Raw genomic sequence first — 27,770 nt, forward strand, 5'->3', positions numbered from 1 at the left:
CTTTTTCTGCCCCACATCTTTTGAAATCTTTTCTACTCTTTTCAATTTGTTCTTCCATTTTTCTTTCCATCATTATTTCTTCCTCTCTTTCCTGACCCTCTATCACCTAACTCCCGCCTTGTTTTAAAACATGTAATGATGCATTATTCATGAAACAAAACGGCAAGAGTGTCACTGGTGTCTGATGTGACAGGCTGAATTCTCCGTTAGGAGTCCGCCCCGCTAACGCTGCCAGCGAGGATGGAGAATTAAAAAAATATATATTTTTATTCTCCTCCTTTTTCACATTTTCTTCCAGATTTACACCCACCAACAATAAACAATAATCAGTAACAAATATGTCAATCCCCACATCAATAACAACAATCCCATCCTCCCACCAAACCCAAAACATTAGCCCGCATGCTCACCATAAACAAATGACAAAAAGGAATCAGGAATCACCCATAGCCACCATTAAGACACACAGTGCCCCTCCCCCCCAACCCTCCCACCCACCGTCCCAACTAATGTTCGATGTTATCCAGTTACATAGAAGTTACAGTGCAGAAGGAGGCCATTCGGCCCATCGAGTCTGCACCGGCTCTTGGAAAGAGCACCCTACCCAGGCCCACACCTCCACCCTATCCCCACAACCCTATAACCCAGTAACCTCACCCAACACTAAGGGCAATTTTGGACACTAAGGGCAATTTAGCATGGCCAATCCACCTAACCTGCACATCTTTGGACTGTGGGAGGAAAACGGAGTACCCGGAGGAAACCCACGCACACACGGGGAGAACGTGCAGACTCCGCACAGACAGTGACCCAAGCTGGGAAATGCACAATGAATAATGCCCATATATTGTAGAATCCCTCCATCCCTCCCCTCAGTTCAAACCTAACCTTCTCAAGAGTCAAGAATTCCAACAAATTCCCCCGCCACGCCAGTGCACAGAGTGGAGACGCTGCTCTCCAACCCATCAGGATCCGCCTTCGGGCGATCAACGAGGCGAAGGCTACATGTCTGCTTTCGCACTTGTTTCCAACCCCGGCTGGTCTGACACCCCGAATATGGCCTCCCGTGGGGCCGGGTCCAGTTTCACGTGCACCACTTTAGAAATTACCCGAAAAACATCCTTCCAGTAATCCTCCAGCTTTGGACAGGACTAAAACATATTAGCGGGCCACCCCCGCAATGTTCACACACATCTTCTACTCCTTCAAAGAATCAGCTCATACTTGCCCTTGTGAGGTGCTCTGTTATACCACCTTCAGTTGTATCAGCGCCAACCTTGCACACGAGGTGGAGGCGTTCACTCTCCGGAGCACCTCACACCAGAACCCCTCCTCCATATTGGGCAGCACGGTAGCATTGTGGATATCACAATTGTTTCACAGCTCCAGGGTCCCAGGTGCGATTCCGGCTTGGGTCACTGTCTGCGCGGAGTCTGCACATCCTCCCCGTGTGTGCATGGGTTTCCTCCGGGTGCTCCGGTTTCCTCCCACAGTCCAAAGATGTGCAGGTTAGGTGGATTGGCCATGATAAATTGCCCTTAGTGTCCAAAATTGCCCTTAATGTTGGGTGGGGTTACTGGGTTATGGGGATGGGGTGGAGGTGTTGACCTTGGATAGGGTGCTCTTTCCAAGAGCCGGTGCAGACTCGATGAGCCGAATGGCCTCCTCCTGCACTGTAAATTCTATGATATGATATCCTCTCCCAACTCTTCCTCCCATTTTGATTTAATGCCTCCCAGTGGTGCCTTCTCCTCTTCCAAAATAGGCCCGTAAATCGCCGACTACCCCCTTCACCAGTCCGCCTGTCGTCAGCACCTCCTCCAGCAATGTGGAGGCCGGCTCCACCGGGAAGCTCTCTATCTCCTTTCTGACAAAATCTCGAACCTGCATGTATCTAAACTTTTCCCCCTGCTCCAGCTCATACTTCGCTTCCAGCTCCTTCAATCCTGCAAACCGACCCTCAAGAAACAAATCTTTTAGTGTCCTAATCCCCTTCTCCTTCCATTTCCGGAAATTGAGGACGGAGAATTTGGCCGTACCGTTCGCTGGAGGTCAGGATTCTTTACTTCTGCCGCGTGTCTATGGTATTTCCCATTGAAACCAGAGAGACTCCCTCCGCCAGCAAACGGCTGCAGAATTCCAGTCGTCATGCTCAAAAATGTGCGGAGTTGACTTCTGGTGGCGACCATGGGGTGAACGGTCGCCCACAGTGTGGCTCCTGCTTGAAGGCGTTGGTTTTGTCCCCTTTTCCCCAAACTTTGGAGAATTTGGGTGTAAATGTTGGGCGGAGAGTGGAGGGGGATTAGTTCTCCCCTGGATGGACATGTCTGTGGGTTACCAAACTCAACAGAAGGCAGTGAGTGCTCTGTTTTTTAAAGAAAAAAATTAGAGTACCCAATTAATTTTTCCCAATTAAGGGGCAATTCAGGGTGACCAATCCACCTACCCTGCACATCTTTGGATTGTGGGGCCAAAACACGGGGAGAATGTGCAAACTCCATACGTGCAATGACCCAGAGCCAAAACGAACCTGGGACCTCAGCGCCTGGAGGCAGCAGTGCTAACCACTGCCACACCATGCTGCCTTCTTTTTAAATTTTTTTTTTCTGGGAGAGTCCTGGTTAAGGAGATGGAGGGGACTTGTGGCGCAGCATCAATTGTAAATATGGCGGAGAGAGAAGGGTTGTCGTCGACTGAAAAGCTGCCAATGGAGCAGTTGATGAGCTTTGTTAAGAACGAATTTCGGCGGCGGCATAAAGAAATGCAGAGTGACTGGTGGAAGGCGATTGAGGGGGCAGTAGTACATCTTTGCAGGCCTTTGGATTGGATGGAGAAGAACCTGGAGGTACAGGGGTTGATGACCCGGAGGTGGTGAAGGTGGCATCTGACCAGAGTGCCCAGATTGTGTCACTGGAGGTGGAGATGGCGATCCTGGGAGACATGTACAAGGAGCTGCGAGCAAAGGTGGAGGACCAGGAAAACAGGACAAGCCGACAAAATCGGAGGAAAATGGGCCTATCGGAGGGAGTGGAGGGAACGTGTGCAACAGGCTATGTCGTGAGGAGTCTGGCTAGGTTGCTGGATGAGAAGGTGCTGGACAAGGCCCTGGAGGTGGATCAGATCCATAGGTCCCTGAGGCAGAGGCCATGAGCGGGGGAGTAACTGCAGGTGGTGATTGTGCGGATGCACAGGTTCCAGGAGAGGAAAACATTCTGCAGTGGGCCAGCGTGCAGCTGGATTGTGAGCTGGCCAAGAGACATAGAACATAGAAAATTACAGCGCAGTAAAGGCCCTTCGGCCCTCGATGTTGTGCCGACCTGTGAAACCACTCTAAAACTCATCTACACTATTCCCTTATCATCCATGGGCGCGATTCTCCGCTGCCCACGACGGGTCGGAGAATAGCGGGAGGGCCTTCCCGACATTTTTCCCAACCTCCCGCTATTCTCCCCCCCACCCTCCCCCACCCCCCACCCCCCATGGCCGCCCCACGACACGAATCGCAGCTCAACGTTTTTTACGGCAAACAGCGATTCTCCCCTGGCCGATGGGCCGAGTTCCCAGGCCTTTACGGCCGTTTTCACGAACGCAAACACACCTGCTCTCACCGTTCGTGAAAACGGCCGCAAAGTGCCGTCCGGGACAACCATGGGACCGATAAGGGTGGCATGGGCCTGCGATCGGTGGGCACCGATCATGGGCAGCGGGTCCGATACCCGCGCACTCTTTGTTCCTCCGCCGCCCCGCAGGATCAGTCCGCGGGGCGGCTGAGGGGCATGATGGCCCGCGCATGCGCGGGTTTGACGCATATGTGTGATGACGTCATCGTGCGCGTCAGCCGCCATGACGCTTGGCGCGCAGGCTTAGCGACGGTCGCTAAGCCCGCTATGCCATGCTTCACGGGGCCGCACTGCTAGCCCCGACCGGGGGGGAGAATCGAGTCCCGGGAGGGGGCGCGGAGGCTGCCGTGAAACACGGCCAGTTTCACGGCAGCCTTTACGACTCTCCGCATTTGCGGAGAATCGCACCCCATATGTTTATCCAATGACTATTAAATGCCCTTAATGTTGGCGAGTCCACTACTGTTGCAGGCAGGGCCCTCGTGCTAGACATCACCATCTGAGGAAAAAGGCTCTCACTGTCCACCCTATCTAATCATCTGATCATCTTGTATGCCTCAATTAAGTCACCTCTTAACCTTCTCTCTAACGAAAACAGCCTTAAGTCCCTCATCCTTTCCTCAAAAGATCTTCCCTCCGTACCAGGCAACATCCTGGTAAATCTCCTCTGCACCCTTTCCAATGCTTCCACATCCTTCCTATAATGCGGCGACCTGATCTGCACTCAATACTCCAAATGCGGCCGCACCAGAGTTTTGTACAGCTGCAACATGACCTCATGGCTCTGAAACTCAATCCCTCGACCAATAAAAGCTAACACACCGTACGCCTTCTTAACAACCCTATCAACTTGGGTGGCAATTTTCAGGGATCTATGTACACGGACACCAAGATCTCTCTGCTCATCTACACTACCAAGAATCTTACCATTAGCCAAGTACTCTGCCTTCCTGTTAACGCCTTCCAAAATGAATCACCTCACACTTTTCTGCATTAAACTCCATTTGCCACCTCTCAACCCAGCTCTGCAGCTTATCTATGTCCCTCTGTAACTTGCAACATCCTTCCGCACTGTCCACAACTCCACCGACTTTAGTGTCATCTGCAAATTTACTCACCCACCCTTCTACGCCCTCTTCCAGGTCATTTATAAAAATGACAAACAGCAGTGGCCCCAAAACAGATCCTTGTGGTACACCACTAGTAACTGAATGCCGGGATGAACATTTCCCATCAACCACCACCCTTTGTCTTCTTCCAGCTAGCCAATTTCTGATCCAAACTGCTAAATCACCCTGAATCCCATGCCTCCATATTTTCTGCAAAAGCCTACCATGGGGAACCTTATCAAATGCTTTACTGAAATCCATATACACCACATCAACTGCTTTACCCTCGTCCACCTGTTTGGTCACCTCTCAAAGAACTCAATAAGGTTTGTGAGGCACGACCTAACCTTCACAAAACCATGTTGACTATCGCTAATCAAATTATTCCTTTCCAGATGATTATAAATCCGATCTCTTATAAACCTTTCCAAGACTTTGCCCACAACAGGAGTAAAGCTCACTGGTCTATAGTTACCAGGGTTGTCTCTACTCCCCTTCTTGAACAAGGGGACAACATTTGCTATCCTCCAGTCTTCTGGCAATATTCCAGTGGACAGTGAAGACATAAAGATCAAAGCCAAAGGCTCAGCATTCTCCTCCCTAGCTTCCCAGAGAATCCTAGGATAAATCCCATCCGGCCCTGGGGACTTATCTATTTTCACACTTTCCAGAATCGCTAACACCTCCTTCTTATGAACCTCAAGCTCATCTAGTCTAGTAGCCTGTATCTCAGTATTCTCCTTGACAGCATTGTCTTTTTCCTGTGTGAATACTGGCGAAGAATATTCATTTAGCACCTCTCCTATCTCCTCGGACTGCATGCACAACTTCCCACTACTGTCCTTGACTGGCCCTACTCTTACCCTAGTCATTCTTTTATTCCTGGCATACCTATAGAAAGCTTGAGGGTTATCCTTGATCCTACCTGCCAAAGACTTCTCATGTCCCCTCCTGGCTCTTCTTAGCTCTCTCTTTAGGTTCTTCCTAGCTAACGTGTAACTCTTGAGCGCTCTAACTGAACCTTCACGTCTCATCTTTACATAAGCCTCCTTCTTCCTCTTGACAAGTGATTCAACTACTTTAGTAAATCACAGTTCCCTCGTTCGACCACTTCCTCCCTGCCTGATAGGTACATACTTATCAAGGACACGCAGTAGCTGTTCCTTGAACAGCTCCACATTTCCATTGTGCCCATCCCCTGCAGTTTCCCTCCCCATCCTATGCATCCTAAGTCTTGCCTCATCGCATCATAATTGCCTTTCCCCCAGATATAACTTTTTGCCCTGCGGTATATACCTATCCCTTTCCATTACTAAAGTAAACATAACCGAATTGTGGTCACTATCACCACCTCCAAATCTAACACCTATCCTGGTTCATTACCCAGTACCAAATCCAATGTGGCCTCGCCTCTCGTTGGCCTATCTACATACTGTGTCAGGAAACCCTCCTGCACACATTGGACAAAGACGGACCCATCTAAAGTACTCGAACTATAGCGTTTCCAGTCAATAGTTGGAAAGTTAAAGTCCCCCATAACAACTACCCTGTTACTTTCGCTCCTATCCAGAATCATCTTTGCAATCCTTTCCTCTACATCTCTGGAACTTTTCGGAGGCCTATAGAAAACTCCCAACAGTGTGACCTCGCCTTTCCCGTTTCTAACCTCAGCCCATACTACCTCAGTAGACGCGTCCTCATCAAACGTCCTTTCTGCCACCATAATACTGTCCTTGACAGGGCAGCACGGTGGCACAATGGTTAGCATTGCTGCCTACGGCGCTGAGGACCCGGGTTCGAATCCCGGCCCTCAGTCACTGTGGAGTTTGCACGTTTTCCCCGTGTCTGCGTGGGTTTCGCCCCCACAACCCAAAGATGTGCAGGGTAGGTGGATTGACTATGCTAAATTGCCCCTTAATTGGAAAAAATAATTGGTATTCTAAATTATAAAAAAAAGAAAATAAAATACTGTCCTTGACTAACAATGTCACCCCTCCTCCTCTTTTACCACCTTCCCTGAGCTTACTGAAATAAGACGGATGGGAATCAATGAGGCCAAGGCAGTGCTGTACAGGTGCCAGATTTGGCTTGGAGTGCTGCACCCAGCTCAACTTTGGGTCATTCTCAAGAACCAGGAATACTACTTTGGAACACTGGCGGAGGCAAATGACTTTATTGAGGAACATTAGCTGGGAGAGGGCTGAAGGGGGATCATGGGTGGGGGTCTATTGAATTTTGTTATCTATATCTGTTTGCAAGTTTAGAAATGTTGTTTTGGGGCTGGTTGCACTCCTCTTTATATTGAGCTTAAATTGCTGGGAGGCGACGTGGCAGTTATGGAGGGTGAGTTTGGTCATTGACAGGCCGGAGAGCCTTCTTGGGTAGGCCCAATTCAGAGTGGGGATGGGTGAGTGGAGCCTAAGGTGAAAATGGTAGGCTCTTGGGGAGAGGTACAGGGGGAAGCCACTTGTGAGAATCATGGTATGGAATGCCCGTGGTCTAAATGGGCCGGTTAAGCAGTCCTGGGTGTTCACGCACCTGAAAAGATTGAGATCAGAGGTGATTTTCCTGCTGGAGACGCACTTCTGGGTGAAAGATCAAGTGAAATTGAGGTTGGGGCTGGCGGGGCAAATGTTCCTCTCAGGGTTTGACTCGAATTCGAGGGAGGGTCGCCATAACTGTTGAAAAAGGAAATGGGGATTACAGTGGCTATGGAGGTGTGGGACCTGGGATCGGGAGGTGGGGGGGGAAGACATGTGATAATGGGGACTCCAATGGTGTTGGTGAATGTGTATGCGCCTGATTGGGACGATGCCAGATTTATAAAGAGGCTATTAGGGGCAATCCCGGATTTGGACTCTCACCAGCTGATTATGGGGGGGTGAATTAAATTGTGTGTTGGAGCCGTGTGTGGATAGGTCGACTCGTAAGTCGATGAGGGGGTCAAGAATGGCGCTTGAGCTGGGAGGGTTTATGGAGAGGTTGAGATCTGTGAAGGTTTGGGCACCCGAGAGAGAGTACTTCTTCACGCATGTGTATAGGGTATAAGTCAGTGGGTATTTGCGTTGCTCGCCAGAGAACCTGCACCTTTGGTGGGGCCTGTGGTGTTCTTTTTGTTGCTCATTTCAGGATGGTTGGCGTAGTGCTCACAAAGATCACAGAATAGATTTTACTTAAACAAAGCCACGATTTTATTTGCACTACTAAAACTGGGATTCGACAACTTGGATTCAACACTAAGTCCTTAAGAATACAGAACTGATTAATAACATCTAACTTCACTTATCTACCGCTAATCTCACTACTGGTACAAACTAGAATCTAACCGTACTTACGCTATCTGCTCTTATGATCTTCACTAGTTGTCTCCTGCATACACTCCTCCCCTAAGGTCGAGCATCACTACTACCGATAGTTGTACCTGCAGCTCCCTCTCATGGCTACTCTCAACACTACATTAACCCTTGTAATGCTGATAGTTATGATTCATAGGACCAAAAGATCCCACCACAGGGAAGGGCTGGAAAATCTCAGATTTAATGGTGGATAGTGTCAATTGAGGAGGTGGAAGATAAAACTGGATGCTTTTCATGTCCATGGGGAAGCTGAGTCTATGCTTCTGGGTAATGTTAATGAGGTAAGAGCAGGCGCGATATTCACAAAAGGGAATAAAGTCCCCGAGCGAACGCGTTTATCTGCGTTTCCCGGCACTCACAGTGCCGAGAGAAACATGGCTATTCGACGTGACTCGCTTTGAATAAGGGACACATAGCCCGCTTTTTACAATGGAGAACTCCACTCGCCAGAACTCCCCACTGTACTGAGGCCCCGAAAAGAGTCCCAGACCTCCCATCCCCAACACAACAGGGGAGGGCCCCCCAGCACCTCCCCCATGGGGAACCCCGGCCCAATTGCATGCGTGCAAAAAAATGCCAGCTTGGCAGTGCCAATCTGGCAGTGCCACCCAGGCAGTGCTAGACTGGCACCCAAGTGATACTGCCAAGGTGGCAGGCTGGCAGTGCCAGGGCACCACCCTGCCCAAAGGGCATGCAGCTGGGGGTCTCCGATCTCCTTGGAGACCCCCATGAGTGCCGTTCCAACTAGTCCCCATTTATTGGGACCAGTACCAAACAGCGATCGCCTGACATTGCCTGAGGCAAAGTGATTGAATCCCAAAGGCTCAGGTTCCTTGGAAATTTGCACATTTAAGTAAGGCTCACTGCCTCGCTGTAATATGCAGATTTGCGAAAAGGTGATCCCGCCCATTGTGAGCAGAATTCGCCTTGCAAAGTCTTGTGAGATTGTGTTGAATCTCACGAGGCGTTGTGAGCCGGGTAGATCCCGGGACAGGGTCTCCTGCCTTTCACCGGCCACGCCATGGTGAGTTGCTTTTCGTGCACAGCGTGGCTGGAGGATCGCGCCCAGCATGTAAATAATGAAGAAGGGGAAGCCAAGCTCAGATATGTGAGCGGCATGGGCATCGAGAAGGAAGCATTTGAGGCAATGTAATTCTGATGACGTGACTGGCAGAAATGAAGTTAGGCATGAGGTTTACTGTACTATTGGTCAGTGGAGAAAAGGTAGTCTAGAAGAATGGAGCCATCAACAGATGAAACTAAAGGGATATTCATTTGATATTTAAGTGATTTTTGAACAGGACAACAGCAGCATTACACACATATGTTTGTTGAACTTAATGCAGAGAATACAAAGATTTTAAAGCAAAGTGGAAAGTCCAAGCTTACAAAGAATACACTACTTACTCAATGAATCAACACATGGAAACCGAGCAATTCAATGGGATAACATAGCCCTTTAAATACCCTGTCTGACTTTGCATTCCATGAAATTAATGGAGTACAACATTGAAGAGGGCAGTGAGGTTGTGTAACAAATGGCTGACCCAAATCCGCTTGTCTTCCATCAGGCAAATTTGGTTTAGGTTACCTCCAATATGTGTCACTGACTGGAAGAAATGAATCTCAATGTTCCACATGTGCTGAGGGTGTGAGAAAAATGTGCTGTCCCTATTGCAGGGACTGAATGAGACTGCTGCCCACACTGGGAAAAAGGAGCAGGTCACCCACTAAACGCAGATAGAAATGTAGAAATGGGAAAGCTGGAAAAGTGTAAAAAGACGGAAAATGCTGGAAATGTACAGTAAGCCAAATAGTATCTGGTTGGGTTCACATTTACTTCATTTATTGTATTCTAATCAAGGGTCTCATCCCTAAACATTAGCTTACCTGACGCTTGACTAACTGGCTGCGAGGTTGACTAACAGGTTATGAAGTGTATCCTATTAGCTATATGTTATATCTATCTAAATATAGTCTATCTTAAGAATGGGCAATAGAGCAGCAATGAGTAATTTTTAAAAATAAATTTAGTGAACCCAATTCTTTTTTTTCCAATTAATGGGCAATTTAGAATGGCCAATCCACCTACCCTGTACATCTTTTGGGTTTGTGGGGGTGACACCCACGCAAGGCGAAGCAGTGAGTCATAAGACACTCCTGCGCAACACTCTATTGTGTGTCTTTAAAATGCTGGCAGTGGTGTTTCACGATGAGGGAGCAGAAGTATGGAAGCTTGTTGGAACACGCTTGGGTTTTTCAAACAAATTAAATGGAAATTGTTCCTCACGCAAGCATTCTTAACCCAAAGAACAAATTTGAAAAAGATTGCTACAGCATGTCCATTGACTTCATGCCAAGGAGTGTTAGGGTGGAAAGTGAATTAAAAGCAACAAACAATCCTTGAAAATACTTATTAAAACTGAAAAGGCAATGAGTTTTGCCAACTGTTTAGTTGGTAAATGCATGGTCGTTACAGAAGCTGAGCCATACAGAACTGTGCTGAAATCTGTCTGTGTGGGACAGCTGATATCAGCTAAAGTAACAAAAAGTGATGGAGCAGGCTCAATGAATTCTCATTTTCATCCTACACTCCTATAACAGCAATAAGAGTGCTGCAATTGGCCTTGGCGCTACTGAACGAATGAGAAACTCACCGCGAATTTCCCCTCTTTAATTGTGATGCTGTGAACCCATACTTAAAGGAATGTGCGAGAGTATATTGGATGAGTTTAGTATCCAGGGTGGCAATGATGCCCTCCATCCACCATATGATAGCTTGCCTGCAGCTGTTGTCTAAGCTGGTAGAATGATGTTGAACATTTGGTGTTGAGGTTTCAGTAGATACCCAGACCTCTTGGACCCATAGACCAGCATGTTCATGGGAAGAGGGAAGAAAATCAATGGCGATAAAAAGACTAAATATATTCTTTATTTAAAGCTTTCTTCTGTACTTGACGATTGAAAGATTTTCATGACCCAACATGATCAAGTGGGAAACACGGATGTCTCTGCACATTGACTGCTTGGAGCATATGAAGCAGACACATTGGAGGCCCTTTTATTCCCTCCTTCTTACAGTACAATGATCTGGTGAAAAATAACAAGTCACAATGCAAAATCACTTAAACGCAAACCATATTTTTTATAGAAATTGGACCTGCGCCCAGCAACTGCAGTTACAATTTGTTTTGCAATTAACCTTTTTGATTAGAAATAAAAACAACAAACCTGAGCAGCTGAGGGAAACATTCCAGCCTCAGGTGAGTTCCTGAACACAAAAGGGTGTGGTGTGTAAGAGTGCGCCATGACAGGCAAGGCCAACAAATGAAGGAATTCAGCTGTTTATAAGCGCAGTCGCACCAGCAGCTGTCGGGTGCTGCTGCAGGGGATTTTTCAAATGGTGATTTTAGTGAGTTTGACACAAAAAGATATTTCTCTACATGTAAAACAGTGTCTGCTCAGTTTCCCCTTTTCTTCCCTACCTGCCATCAACCCCTCCCCCACCACCCCACAAAAATAAAACCACTCACTCGGTGACACATTGTGTCACAGCTGACCCATTCTGCTGATGTAAATGAATATTTGTAAAAATAAAACATTCATTCTTAACAAACCTGGCTGATCGCTTTATATTGTTGCTTTATCGTTTAAATTGTCCGAAGAGAAAAGCTGATCTTCTAAAGTACTGTACCACAGGACACTAAGGCGAGATAGCATTAGGAAATGCAGTGTAGCAGAGCTTTGAGAGCAGCCAGGAGAGAGATCTTTATGAAGCATGTATATTCTCACAGTGGTGCATGGATTGATGAGGTACAGATTTTTTTGTGTGTGTGAATTTGATTCATTGTATCACGAGACGTAGAGCTCGATTGGAAATGCATGTGTAAGGAAGGCAGTGTCAAACCTGCAGACAATTTTACTTTTCCCTTTAGCCCTGCTATTTGAAATATTGAATTCCATTTTTGCAGAGTTACAGACCTAAGTATTTCATCTTCCTCCATCCACTTATCAACAAAAAGTAGCAGTGATAGCTGGCAATCCAACTTGTTGAACATTTGTGTGAAATATAAAACATGGCGAACTATTTGTTCAGTGTCTATTTGGATTGAAGTATTCTTCTAGATTATAAACTTTAACAAAATATTCTAATAACAATCGCCCTTTTTAATCGGTGCTCCATTATACCTATCACTGCTCCCTTCTATTCATAGGCTGGCCAATCAAGCTCGATCTTTCTTTGCGATATCTATGTTATTCCATCTGGTACGACCCACCTTTCACAGGGAAAGTATAGATGGAGTCAGAAATTCTAATTCATGCTTTGCTATTGGACTACTGATATTATTGAAATTTCTTTATACTATTCTGCAATCTACTTCCACAACATGTTTTAAAACCAATGTCGACTTATTGTTTGCACTTAAACCGATCAATATGGAGATTTCCAATATCTTTACAACAGCATGTTCCAAGGCATGTCACGGAAGTGTTATACAACAAAATGTAGGAGCAGCACGAGGGCACAGTGGTTAGAACTGCTGCCTCAGGGCCATGAGGGCCTGGATTCGATCCTGGCCCGGGTCACTGTCCGTGTGGAGTTTGCACATTCTCCCCATGTCTGGGTGGGTTTCACCCCCACAGCCCGTAGATGTGCCGTGTAGGTGGATTGGCAATGTAAATTGCCCCTTAATCGGATATTTAAAAATTGTCTTTATAATCTAAAAATAATCTTTTAAAAAATAACACATTTTGAAACGATGATGCATAAGGAGATAATAGGGAAGACAACCAAATGGTTAATCAAAGAGATGGGTTTTAATCACATTTCAGTTCTTGCAGGTTAGCTGTCACCTTTTGGGGTGGGGGGGGGAGGTGGGGGGGGGGGGGGGGGCGTGCTTCTTTCATAGTGGAATAATTTCAAATAGAACATGCACAAGAACTGCTCTCAGACCTTCCCTGCCTCATAGCCCAGTTACCACCACCTTTTTGATTGAACAATAAGGATTAGGTACAGCCCTGAAAACACTATTAACGTTGTCAACAGTACAAAAATATGAATGAAGTAGTCCTTGGTCAGTTTTGTCTTTCTCAAATGATTTGGCAAGAACTGGAAAGCTCAGCATTTGGCTGTCAGTTTTGCGATTGGCATTTCAACTTGGTCTTCCGAAGAATCCAACGTTTTGACAACATGTCGACAGAGTCATCACGTGCCACACAGCTAGCATCTTTGTCTTGGTGAAGTTCCACCAATCACCAAGCTTTTGATGGTTACTTCCAGCATAGAGCCACCGTACTTAAATCGATTATTAGGTTGTCAGTCTGAAGCGTGTGTTGCTATTATCTTGGAATCAATTTAGTGACTTTCCCTTTTGTTGTCAGTTTTGACCCATTGTCACTTTTTCCCCCATGATGTTTGATTTTGCATTGTTTGATATTGGATCACTGGATGTTTGTTCATTGTTGCTTTGTTTTAATATTGTCTTTCTGGTGTCAATTCCTATCACTGTCACGTCCTATTACTGTCACTTCAAGCTTCCACTTATAATTTGCATCTGGGTGGCATGGTGGCACAGTGGTTAGCACTGCCGCCTCACTGCTCCAGGCTCCCAGGTTTGATTCCAGCCCCGGATGACTGTCTGTGTGCAGTTTGCACTTTCTCCCCGTGTCTGCATGGGTTTCCTCCGGGAGCTCCGGTTTCCTCCCACTGTCCATAGATGTGCAGCTTAGGTGGATTGGCTATGCTAAATTGCCCCTTAGTGTCCAAAAGGTTAGGTTGGGTTACTGGTTTGCGGAGATATGGTGGAAGCGTGGGCTTAAGTAGCGTATTCTTTCCAAGGTCTGGTGCAGACTTGATGGGCCGAATGGCCCCCTTCTGCACTGTAAGCTCTATGATGCTTGTTTCTGAAACCTAATTGGACAATAGTTTGGAAAGGAGGTGAAAGGCATGTTTTCTTCCCCACAGAATCGTTAATTCTTTCTGTCATTGGAAGCTTTCTTGTGGTTTGATGTTTGAGGTGCTCACCAGAAGTGAAGCAGCAGGGTCTAATGGATCACATGATTAAAGTAGTTTTCCTCACCTGGGTACTCAGTGCACCTTTACATGAGGTACCGCAGTAATTCATTTGTGAGGTGCTCACATCAGTTCCCCAACTTAAAGACCTCGCTAGTAAGGGACAGAATCTCTGCAGAGCAAAAATAAATGGTACCCGAAGCTCAACAAATGTATATTTAATTCATTTTTTCTCCACTCCAATATATTATTTGTTTGTTTGAGGTTCTATTATTATTCCTTTTTGGACCTTGAAAACGCCTACTTAAAGTCCCACTGTATACACAATATTAGAGAAATAAGTAAAGTTGTCATAGTCGCAGATGACCATATAGGCTGCTTTCCCCTTTGAGGGGGAGAGTGACTGGTAGTGATTTAACCTGAAGATCACCAGACCTCAGGCAAGGGCAGCATTGAGAAAGCGGAGCTTTCAGTCGGTATGGGAATTGAACCCGCGCTGTTGGCCTTGTTCTGCATCCGCATCACAAACCAACTGAGCTAAAAAAAATTGTATGCACAATATATCGTAAAAAAAGAATAGTGTTATTAATTTATTAATTTACCTGTTTGATTGACATCTATTTATTCTGCCATATAAGAATGCTGACTGTCACCTTTTCGATGGTTAATGATTCAGATTGAGGTTGTTTGATACATCTTCGAGCTGTTTATAAGGCTTGCTTCAGTAACTTAGACTTTGTTGTGTAAATAAAAATACACTGACAAGAACCTTTTGATGCAACAATTTTGTGTGTGTATGTGCATGCTTGTACACGTGGGTGTATATGTACATGTGTGTGCATGCATTTGTATGTGTGTGTGTATGTGCGTTTGTACATGTGTATGTGTGTGTTTGTGCATGTGTGTTGTGCATGCGTGTGTGTATACGGGCATGCACATCTGTGCATGTTTGCATGCATATGTGTTTTGTACATGTGTGCACGTGTGTGTTTGTACATGTTTGCATGCACATGTGTGTTTGTGCATGTTTACATGCACATGTGTTTGTACGTGTTTGTGCATCTGTGTGTGTATGTGTGTGTGTGCATATGCACATGTGTATTTAAATCTTTTTTTCCCCTTAAAATGAAAAGGACAGACCCTTCCCAATTTGTTCTCTTTTTTTTCATCAATTTTCCTACGAGCCATCTGTGAACAAAAGTTCCAAGTCTGCACGGCATGTTTCTGCCCAGCTGAGGCTTTTGTTCAGGCAGATGTTCGGACTCAGTGGTGCAAAAGCAGCGGCAGAGGTTCTGTTGGCACATGTTTGGTGCTATTCTTTGCTCATTGTCTGAACCTGTGTGCATTGTTCTTCATCGACAGGTGATAGCTACCCTGTGCAGCTCATTCCGTCGACAATGGCAGCTGCAGCTGCGTCTGGACTCAGCCCATTACAGCTCCAGGTATGTGCCACAACAAAGAATTCTGGGAGAGAAGCCAAAACATTATACTGAATGCCAGTCTGAGCACTTGAATTTTTTTTTTCCAAACACAGGCAAGCAAATTTAACACTTTAAGGGCTGAATGACTAGCAACATGGAAAACAGATCAGGGTATTATGTTGTAGAACATGATACCAGCTCCTAATGCAGCCTTATGAGGTTCTGAATTATGGCTCAGCACAGTCCAGCTCCTTACCTTTGGGATCTACCTCTGGTCTTCTAAAGGCTAATAGCATGCACAAGAGTTTAATCCCAGTGAATAATTAAGATGGCCAGTTTACACCGGGTAGTGCCAGAGGTTGTTCAAAACCACCGCATTGGGAGATGATGATCTTTACCATAATGAAAGTCCCAGAGCACGTGTATTTTTCTCTGTGTACAGTTGAATAGAAGTCTGTGGTTATGTGTATGTTTGCATCCAGATGCAGTACTGAGACAGTGCTGCACTGTCGGAGATGGTGTGCAGCCGAAACCTGTAAATTTCCGATGGCACTGTCCTCACAATATCCTGGATAACATTTATCTCACAACTGACTTTGCCAAAACTGATTATTTGGTTCTGAACCTGGTTGTGGGACTTTTTGTGTGCAAATTGGCTGTCATATTTGTTTATGAAACGACAGTGAAAATGTTTGAAAAGTGCATCACTGGCTGTGAAGTGCTATGGATGTGACAAGCATTATATAAAAGCAAGCTATTTTTGCTTTTGTGTGCTGGTGTCTGTGCGTGTGTTTGCGAATGTGTGCGTGTGTGTGTGTGCACACGCGCGCTGGTTTGTGAATGTGTGTGCACGTGTATATGCGTGCCTAGCGGCAGTTGTGATGTTCTGAGTTTGTATTGTTAGTGGGAACTGTCTTGAGTGTACCCATAGGTTAAATGTTAGCAGAAAATTGTAGCAATGCTGCCTATGGCTTTTCACCCAGCTGGATTGAACAGAAGCTATGACAGTGCCAAAGCAGCACATTTTCCCCTGCTCTCCACAGGCTCATAGTCCACTGCCTCCCTCATATATGACTGTGATGAATTCTCCTTCACAGGTCGGCATGGTGGTGCAGTGGTTAGCACTGCTGCCTCATGCTGCCGAGGACACAGGTTCGATCCTGGCCCTGGGTCACTGTCCATGTTGAGTTTGCATATTTTCCACGTGTCTGCCTTGGGTCTGACCCCCACAACCCAAAACAACATGTGCGGGGTGGGTGGAGTGGCCATGCTAAATTTCCCCTCAATTGGAAAAAAAATAATTTGGTACGCTAAATTTATTTTTAAAAAATGAATTCTCCTTCTTTACCTAACCCAAAAGACCAGGGGCGGGATTCTACCGTACCCGGTGGGGCTGGGGGGTCCCGGCGAGATGTGAACCACTCTGGTGTCGGGCAGCCCCAAAGGTGCGGAATCTGCCGCACCTTCAGGGGCTAGGCCTGACCCGGAGTGGTTTGCTCCACGCAAACCGGCGCAGAAGGGCCTCTGCTGGCTGGCGTGAGTCGGCGCATGCGCAGGAGTGCCAGCGCATGCTGGCGTCATCCCCACGCATGCGCGGGAAGGTTCATCTCCGCATCGGCCATCGCAGAGGACCACAACGGCCGATGCGGAGTAATAGAGTGCTCCCACGGCACAGGCTCGCCCGCGGATCGGTGAGCCCCGAACGCGGGCCAGGAACCCCGGAGCCCCCAGGAACCCCGGAGCCCGCCCGCGCCGCCATGTCCCACCGGTAAGGGGCCTACTCTGATTTACGCCGGCGGGACCGGCTACAGACGGGCGGGACATCGGCCCATCGCGGGCCAGAGAATTTGGGTGGCCTCGGCCCATTGAGTCGTGCCGGTCCCTGCCATTCTCTTTTTTTAAAAAATAATTTTTATTCACATTTTTCAACAACCAATTTTCTCCCAAGAATAAAATAAACAGAGTATAAAAATAAACAGAAAAAACATCCCCCACCAATACAAAGCAATTAATTAATATCAATACAGAAAAACAATAAAGTAGCAAACAAACAGTCGCAGAAACAAACCCCCTTAACAGATCCCTAACCCACCCACCCCTTACCACCACCACCACCCCTCCCCCCCCCCCCCCCCCCCGGGTTGCTGCTGAGACTGACCACCCTCTAACCCTCTGCCAGAAAATCGAGGAAGGGCTGCCACCGCCGGAAGAACCCTTGTACCGACCCCCTCAGGGCAAACTTGACCTTCTCCAGCCTGATGAACCCAGCCATGTCATTGATCCAGGCCTCCGGGCTCGGGGGCTTCGCGTCCCTCCACTGCAAAAGAATCCTACTAGAGACGCAAAGACCAGAATGCCGGCCTCTCTCGACTCCTGCACTCCCGGCTCCGATGCTACCCCAAAGATCACGTGCCCCCAGCCCGGTTCCACCCTGGAGCCGACCACTTTGGACAAGGTCCCCGCCACCCCCTTCCAGAATCCCTCCAACGCCGGACACGCCCAGAACATGTGGGTATGGTTCTCCGGCCCCCCCGAGCACCTCCCACATCTGTCCTCTCCCATAAAGAACCGGCTTATCCTGGCCCCAGTCATGTGCGCCCTATGCAGCACTTTCAGCTGAATCAAGCTGAGCTGTGCGCATGAAGAGGACGAGTTCACCCTCCCCAGGGCGTCCGTCCACGTCCCCTCATCATTCTTTTCCCCTAGCTCCACCTTCCACTTCGCTTTCAGCTCTTCCACCGAGGCATCCTCCTCCTCCTGCATCTCCCGATAAATTGCCGAGATCCTACCCTCACCGACCCATGTCCCCGAGAGCACCCTATCCTGCACCACCCTAGGAGGCAGTAGTGGTAACTCCGCCACCTGCCACTTAACAAACACCCTAATCTGCATATATCTAAAATTGTTCCCGGGGGAAGACCCCACACCCCCTCCAACTCCTCTAAAGTTGCAAACTTCCCATCGAGGAAAAGGTCCCCCATCCGCCTGATGCCTGCCCTATGCCAACTCAAAAACCCACCATCAATTCTCCCTGGTGTAAACCGATGATTGCCCCGTTTCGGGCCCACACTGAGGCCCTCACCTCCCCCCCGATGCCGCCTCCACTGTCCCCAAATTTTGAGGGAAGCCACCACTACTGGACTCGTAGAATACCTTGCCGGGGGGAGTGGGAGCGGGGGCCGTCACCAGCGCCTCAAAAGTCATGCCCACACAGGACGCCGCCTCCATCCTCTTCCATGCGGCACCCTCCCCCTCCATCACCCACCTACGGATCATTGCCACATTTGCAGCCCAGTAGTATCCACACAAATTGGGCAACGCCAACCCACCTACCTCCCTGCCTCGTTCCAGGAATACCCTCCTCACCCTCAGGGTCTTGCGCGCCCACACGAACCCCAGAATACTCCTGTTAACCCTCGGGATCAATATGGGGAGGCACTGGAAGAGAAACAAGAATCTCGGGAGCACCGTCATCTTAACTGACTGGACCCTACCCGCCAAAGAGAGTGGCAATGTGTCCCACCTCCTGAACTCCTCCTCCATCTGTTCCACCAACCTCGAAAAATTTAGCCTATGCAGGGCCCCCCAGCACCTCGCCATCTGGACCCCAAGATATCTAAAGCTCCTCACCGCCCTCTTCAACGGGAGCTCTCCTATCTCCCTCTCGGGTGCAGCACGAACAGCTCACTCTTCCCCACGTTGAGCTTACAGCCCGTAAAATCCCCAAACTCCCCAAGTATCTTCAGCATCTCCGGCATCCCCTCCACCGGATCTGCAATGTACAGCAGTAAATCATCCGTGTACAGCGACAATCGGTGCTCATCCCCCCCCTGCCCCCCCGCACAATCCCCCTCCAGTTCTTCGAGTCCCTCAGTGCCATGGCCAAGGGCTCAATCGCCAACGCAAAGAGCAGGGGAGACAAGGGGCACCCCTGCCTCGTCCCCCGGGACAGCCGGAAGTCTTCCGACCTCCTCCCATTCGTCACCACGCCCGCTACCGGGGCACTATACAGCAGCCTCACCCAGCTAATGAATCCCTCACCAAACCCAAATCTCCTCAACACTTCCCACAGGTAGCTCCACTCCACTCTATCGAAAGCTTTCTCCACATCCATCGATGCTACTATTTCCGCCTCCCCATCCGCCAACGCCATCATCATAACATTGAGCAGCCGCCGCACATTAACATTCAGCTGTCTCCCCTTCACAAACCCCGCTTGGTCCTCGTGTATAACCATCGGGACCACATCCTCCACCCTCCTGGACAGTATCTTAGCCAACAACTTTGCATCCACGTTGAGGAGCGAGATCGGCCTATAAGACCCACATTGGACGGGGTCCTTATCCTGCTTCAGGAGTAGTGAGATTATTGCTCTAGACATGGTCGGGGGCAAAGCCCCCCCCCCCCCCCCCCCCCCCCCCCCCCGCCCTCGCCTCATTCAGGGTCTTCACAAGCAGCGGGCCCAGCAGATCTGAGAATTTCTTATAAAACTCCACCGGGAACCCATCAGACCCCAGTGCTTTCCCGGTCTGCATGCTCCCCAGCGCCTCTATCAGCTCCTCCAACTCAATTGGGGGCCCCAGACCCTCCACCCGCTCATCCTCCACTCTTGGGAACTCCAGCTTATCCAGAAAGCGGTCCATCCCGCCCACCTCCCTAGGGGGCACCGACCGGTACAGCCTCTCAAACAAGGATCTGAACACCACATTAATGTCCCTACCACTCCGCACCAGGTTCCCTCCTGCATCTGTGGCTCCCCCTATCTCTCTCGCTGCCTCCTGCTTCCGGAGCTGGTGGGCCAGCATCCGGCTTGCCTTCTCCCCATACTCATATACCGCCCCCTGCGCCCTCCTCCACTGCGCCTCCGGGTCCTCGCCATTCTCCGAGGCGGGCGGCGCGACTCATGCAGGGCCAGCTTTTGGGGTCGGGAGAATTGGGAGGATGGCCCGCCGGGTGGGAGAATCGCTGGGGGTCGGAGACTCCCGCCCCAGGCGTGAATCGTGAGCAGTGAGTGTTGGTGGGCTATTACTTTGTGGCTTGTTTTTCCCTTCTCCCAACAGCCATAGACACAAAGGCAAAGTTTTCTGGTTGTCCCTGCCGACAGGATCTTCCGGTCCTGCTGACAGCGACCCCTCCCCCACCACAGTTTTCTCAGTGGCAAAGGGTGCGAACCACGGCAGAACCCGTTGACAGGAGCGGGGCTGGACGATCCCGCCAGTGGAAATCGGCAGGCTATCACCGCAAAACACACAATGGGGGAATCCCGCCCAACATCAGTACACTCCCTCACAGATTCACACTTCTTCATACACTTCCACACAGACATTCCCTCACAAGCTCACACAACACACTCCCTCACACACGCACACTTCCTCACACACGCACGCTTCCACACTCTCAGTCCCTCAGGTACACACATCCCCTCACATACACACACTCCTTCACAGAGAAATACCCTTTGACAGATACACACTCCCTCACATATACACTCTCTCACTTACACACTCCTTCACATACTTACACTCGCTCACACACTTATTTTCTCCACACTCGCACTCTTTCACACTCACTCTCCTTCAGATACATGTGGCAGTTTTCAGCCTGCAATAGCTGTCAGTGAGAACAGTGAGCTGGACGGAAAATCCTGTGAGAATTGGAAAGAGCAATTCTCGCTGGGTTCCCCTGTGTCCATTGGGAGGGCTTGGAGGAGGTTTATTTTCTTTGCTAATGGGGTGCCATTTTTAATAGGCTCCATGAGCTCTCTAGAGCCAGCCCAGCTGGCTATACCATACCCCGGCACAGTGATGACATAAACCACGCCCACTGAATTTTATTTTTCAGAGTAGTTCTAAATCTGGTCTAAAAATTCAGCTGTGCAGCTGAAGAGCTACCTGCCGGGATTCAGTCAGAGCCTGGCACTTTTTTTAAGAAAAAGGGGAAATTCTGCCCACAATTCCTCTCACATTCATACTCCCTTACATGCACTCATGCTCTCACACACTCGCACTATCTCAAATTCCCACATTCGCACTTGCACTCTCATACACACTTGCAATCTCACACATACTCGCACTCACACACACTGACTCTCACACACTTGCGCTCACACACACTTGCACTGTCACACACACTCACACACTCTCGCAATCACACACACACACTCATGCACACAGATAAGCATAAACACACTCTCACAATCTCTCTCACACACGGACTCGCACTTTCCTGCAAGCGTCTCTGGATACCAAGGGGGAATTGTAATTGATATTTTTCTCTTCAAGCCCATGGACCCCAGATAGCTGTAGATTTGGCAGCCTTGGTGAGATCCGCCAACCGGGCACCAGATGCTTTGATGTTGGGGTTCAGTAGGATGCCAGGACCATCTGGTTCCAACACACAGATCTTCAGCGCAGATCTGAATGTAAATATGTAATTTTCTAAGACCAGTGGTTGGAAAGACCTCGTTGTACCTGGGACCTCCTGACTCCTGCAGTTCAGCATCCCAAACAACCCAACAAGCCATTGGGAGCCCCAGCTCATTGTGTGTGTATTTTTCATTGGCTTTAATACTTCCGCCATTTTAATTGGGATTCTTGGACCAGCGGCCAACATTTTCATTGCGAAATCCTATCCGCCTATCCCAGTGCCGGAACCACAGGCCCAAGAAAATCTGGGCCTGTAATTCTGCCATGGGGGTAATTGACCCAGATGTAAACAATGGGATCTGGTTCACAGACGCCGGTTTGCTAGAATTCAAATTACAAACAACACCAATATAAAAGCTTCTTTTGTGCAGTATTTATGTTCTGAGTCACCATATTCCTAAGAGAGGCTGTTACATAGCAGGCTCTCCTGATAAGCATTATAGAGTCCACAGGTCCTATTGTCGTGTTTGTTAATGAGATTTGACTCTACGATTTTTGCCACAATATTACAAGGAGAGAAAGGATGAGTGCATTCAATGGTTGTCTTGCCTACCATTGTTAATTAAAAGCTTTAACCTCACGTTTAGCCCTTGGGTAGTCAACTGTTAATGTGGGAGCAAAAAAGACTGAACACTGCCTATTTTCAACAAGGCTGATAACGGCAGATAATGTTTAAGCATTAAAACTTTAAACGGCTAGAATTGTTACCAAACAAAGCAAATACTTTGTGAAAAATGTGACATGTAACTTTTTTTTTTCCAGATACAGTAGTGTAATTTGTCCTTCACTGCTTATCGCTTAGAGCTTTAATGAGCCTTGGCAAGTCCTAACAATGCATGCAGCTGCAATACAAGCACCAACAGTTCTACCATCAGATCAGAATTCATGTACAGTATTCGAAAGGAGACTGAGAAAACAAATAAGGGGGAAAAGGAATGAAAGAGGAATGCACAGATGCCAGTTAAAGAGGCTTCTTCTTAACTGTAAACAAAGTATATTTTGGGTATTGACCTTTTCTGGTAATGCTGGGTGCTGGAGAAAGCAGGACTGAAGCATTTCTCAACACGCCTGAGGGACAGAATAATGGTCGAGCGAAGGCTGAAGAATTCTATATTTAGTGGAATAGCATAGCAGATGGAGTCATGAATAGTCATATATCTGAAGGAAGGCCGCTAGGCTTTCAATGTTAACTTCGATAATGTATTCAGTTAACCCTGAGGACAATTCAGAAACAATGGGCACGCGTTAGCCACCAGCGAGAACGGCGACACAAGCACGAAATGCTGGTGAGATCGCGTTTTCCGATTTTCCCGTGAGATCGCATTTTCCTAGGCCCCTCGCCAATGGCATGGCAAGCAATTGGGCGAGATTCTCTCACCCACATGCCCGAGGCATATTTCCCGGCAGCGGGAAACAGCCCGCCGTTGGCCGGCAGTGGGATGTTCAGGTTCCGCTTCTGTCAATGGGATTTCCCATTGAATCCACTCCACACCACCGATAAACCCGTGGTGCAGTGCCCTGTCACCAGGACCAGACGATCTCGCCCATTAGCATCTTATTAATGAGGACTCCCGCAGGGACTTGCCCGTCACTGAATATTCATTGGGCGGCAATGTGATGTCATGTGGGCATGATTTACAACAGCCATATGAGAACGGGAAATGGCAACTTCGGCGGATATCAAAGGTGAGCGCTCAGGCCGCCACTGCCTTCCAGATTGTGAGTTGTAGGGTTGGCACTGGAGAGGACACGGGGACACAGATGTGGCAAGGCATTATGGTAGGGAAACACGGTAGCATAGTGGTTAGCACTGTTGCTTCACAGCGCCAGTGTCCCAGGTTCGATGAACGGCTTGGGTCACTGTCTGCGGAGTTTGCACGTTCTCCCCGTGTCTGTGTGGGTTTCCTCTGGGTGCTCCGGTTTCCTCCCACAAGCCCAAAAGGCGTGCTTGTTAGGTGAATTGGACATTCTGAATTCTCCCTCTGTGTACCCAAACAGGTGTCGGAATGTGGCGACTAGCGGCTTTTCACAGTAACTTCATTGCAGTCTTTATGTAAGCCTACTTGTGACAATAAAGATTATCATTATTATTGTAAGTCGCTTGGTCACCCCTTCTGGAGATAATGGATGGCGGCATCCCATTGCCCCGTGAGGTCAGAACGCACCATTGAATGCACTCGTCATCCTCATCCTTAGGGCAGAGCCACAGATAGTGGAACCTTGAAGGAGGCACTACCAGCCACGGGTATTCCGCCGAGAGCTTCCTACCTCCAGGTGACAGAGTTCCAGTGCCGAAGAAGACTGCGTCTGTCCTGGGCGACGGTGAGCCACCTGTGCCAGGTGATACAAGAGTTGGCACCACATGGTGTTCACAAGGAGGAGGGTATCAGATGTGCTTGGCACCCCAAGGGTCTCCTGGGTGGAAGGCCCCACGCTACGTTCCAGCCTATCCTCTTCCCTTCGTGGGTCCCTGGGCTCATCTATGGGATAGAGGAGCAGCTGGAGTGAGATCCAGAAGTCCCACTGTCCTCAGGAGCTAACGCTCGTGGATTCCCACTAGTGTCTGGAACATGCAGTTGAAGCCCTGCTCATGATCTCAGCCATGCAGGTCATGAGATAAACCATGATGCGGACATCTCTCCCCATGCACGTCCTGCATGAAGGTATCCACTGCGGACACCAACCTCGCAGTTTTGCCCATATCAAGTAGAAATGACAGCACCATCTCTTCAGACAGAAGACGATAGGGCTCCTGCTGTCGGCCTTGCGGTCCAAGAAGGGATGCTGTCATTCCATCCTGATATTTGTGACTTTTCCTTTGCAGCTTCAGCAGTTCTGGGATGGCTGAACCCAGGGGCACATCATCAGCCCGGGCGGGGCTCTGCCGAGTCCTGGGCTCTGGCCTCCCTCCGAGTGCTGGATGTCTGGGACGTTCCTGTCACCATCTGCTGTGGATTGTCATTTGTGAGGTGCTCACCATTTAGTGGCCCAGAAGCTTGCCTATTACGTATTCCCACCGAGATGCACTGGCGCAGGGTGCAGGTGACAGCTGTGATGCCTTCTCGATGCTTATCTCCGCGATGTCTCCCTCAGCGCTGCTCGGGTCTGTGGTCCCCAAAGAATGCGACGATGGTCCGGGCTGGTCGATTGATTAACCTGCAAGGGAAGCGAGATGGCATTAGTGCATCACATGGGCACACTGATGGGAGAAAGTTAACTCGCATGAGACTTGCATCATGGCTGCATGTGTTGAGGGTTCTCACTTTTGTCTGGTTCCCCCACCTTGCCCTGTGCAAAGGTGTGGTCCTGTTCCTCGCCTGCCAGCTCACGGGCTTTCTCCTCAAACGGGTTTGGGTTCTCAGCTCGGGCATGACTCGGGCAGACTGTGCCCGTTCATGCCAGTTGTAGTTGAATTTGTCCTGCAATGAGACAGATGGGGAGAGTGTAAATGGGAATCCTGCCAGGTCAGGTGGTGATGAAGTCTGGCATGCGTGTGAGATGAATGGAAGCAGGGATGTGAGCAGCAGATTATCTGCTGTGGAGTGGTGGGGTGCTGCGACATGACAAGTGTTGGGAACTTGTGCGATGTCTGGGTGAGAGATCACCATGGAGGTGTGATGGGTGTGTGAAAGGGTGCAGAATGAGACGTGAGAAGGCAGAATTACACTGGCTGCACGAAGAAGGTCATTCATTTTCTTTCGGCAGTGTAGCCCCGTCCTCTTATGGAGTGAGCTGGCACTCACTCTAACGGCCATTACCTCCCAGGCAGGGTTGGTGACGTTGCTTGCTGGACACCTGACCGATCGCGGGTAGAGGATGTTACGCCTCTGCTCCACAGCATCCAGAGGTTTGCTGAGGGCTCCCTCCATGAACCGTGGGCTGTCCCTCTGGCAGCCATCTCCCAAGCTGGACATAGAACAGGTGCTGGGAAGACATTTCAAAGGAACACCCCACTGATTGCAGAGATTAAGTTTTTCTGGGGCGAGCGACTCAGAGGCAAGCGGCCACGAACACCGGGAATGACGTGGAAAAAAAAATCTTAGAGCGTGAATATACGGTGAGTTTTACAGTCGGCACCAACAGGATTCTCTCCTGTTTTCTTGCCTGGAATGACCAGCTACATTTGAGTAAATATGGGAAAATTCCACCTTAAATTTTGAGGGCGTTGCGTGGACTTGACCTTTCAAACGAAGGGGAGGCAACGGGTAAGGATTTTACACTGTTGCACTTCTCACAGATTTTAGGGCTCCCTCCTTTGTTCAAAAAGTTGCAGATATGCCCAAATACAAATCACATTTCAGGATCTTAATCCCACCACTTCCTGGTTCAGCGACAGCCACGTAAAGTCAGTAGTGTTCCAGTCGGAGCTTTTTGCTGCATTAGTTTGGTGTAGTCATCAACAGCTGACAGCCCAAAGCAACAGAGGCCAGTCAGTGAATCCTAATGGGACGCAGCAGCAACAAACAACAGCAAAGTTGCTTGATTGGCCAGCTCAAGGTCAAGTGTACAGACGCTGCTGTGTGTGGAAATAAAAATCAGCAGAGGTGAAGGTAAAACAGTGAATTAAAATCCCGAGACCTTGAGGATTATTTATTAAAGAGACAGAGGGAGACAACTAATTGCCTCCCAGACATTTTGTTCCAATGATTTGACACAGTGAGGTCAAGGCTTTAGGGTGAAAAATTCACCAAGGCCCGTTTACAAGCACGGCGACCGGGTGACAGGATTACCCCATGATCAGTCTCGCTGAGGCAGGTAACATCAAACTCCCGGCTGACTCTTCATTTAAATTATTTCAGGATGCAGTCAGCACAGAAGCCCAACCAACTAGCCCCACATGCATTCATGGCTAGCATATGTTTCCCCACAGCTTATAGGTGGCCTGCTCTCTGGGGATGCTGCACTCATTGTACAGAAGCTGCTGCATACTGACTATGGAAGACTTGAATAGAAGCAGAAGCATAGACACTGGAGCAACAGGCAAGTGAGGGGTGGTGCTCTATATCATGGTGGTGGCTGAGGCAGATGCCCTGAAATCCAGCATTGCTGAGAACATTCGGGATGATGGTCTGTTCCTGACTTCTGCCTGTTCTCAACTCTTACCACTCTTCCTCCCCCCCCCCCCTCCCCCGCTCACCCGCAACCTGCTATTTCACATAAAGTGCAAGTTGCTTTCCATCTCATCCCAACACTTGGGGCAGCAGGGTAGCATGGTGGTTAGCATAAATGCTTCACAGCTCCAGGGTCCCAGGTTCGATTCCCGGCTGGGTCACTGTCTGTGTGGAGTCTGCACGTCCTCCCCCTGTGTGCGTGAGTTTCCTCCGGGTGCTCCGGTTTCCTCCCACAGTCCAAAGATGTGCGGGTTAGGTGGATTAGCCATGCTAAATTGCCCGTAGTGTCCTAATAAAAAAAGTAAGGTTAGGGGGGGTTGGGTTATGGGTATAGGGTGGATACGTGGGTTTGAGTAGGGTGATCATGGCTCGGCACAACATTGAGGGCCGAAGGGCCTGTTCTGTTCTGTGCTGTACTGTTCTATGTTCTATGCCCCGACCCCGTTCTGAACAGCCAGCTCAGCCGCAAGAGTTTCAGGTGCTCCTAACATCCGCCAAAGAAGCTCTGTCAAATGGCCTGACACTCACAACCACTAGCTCAGATACTGGCACAATGCATGTGTTGAGAGGTTAGCATAGAGTTGGAACCTGCATGTGACCAGTTACTGAGGATCGCAGAATCTTTACAACACATGAGACCATTCGGCCCATCGAGCCTGCACCAATTTTCTGTATGAGTGTTTGAGTGTTTGAAGTGTAATTCTCCTGCCTTCTC

At 48.8% G+C, this 27,770-nt stretch overlaps 1 protein-coding gene across 1 annotated transcript in view; it reads left to right on the plus strand.

The window, feature by feature from the left end:
- The window catches only part of sox6 (SRY-box transcription factor 6), a 757,998-nt gene that overhangs the window by 604,807 nt on the left and 125,421 nt on the right, over positions 1 to 27,770 (plus strand). Inside the window, 1 exon segment of the mRNA XM_038808084.1 lies at positions 15,461 to 15,540. Within this exon segment, the coding sequence (XP_038664012.1) occupies positions 15,461 to 15,540 (80 nt within the window).

Source organism: Scyliorhinus canicula, chromosome 9 (assembly GCF_902713615.1).
Source record: "Scyliorhinus canicula chromosome 9, sScyCan1.1, whole genome shotgun sequence".
NCBI classification, from domain to species: domain Eukaryota; kingdom Metazoa; phylum Chordata; class Chondrichthyes; order Carcharhiniformes; family Scyliorhinidae; genus Scyliorhinus; species Scyliorhinus canicula.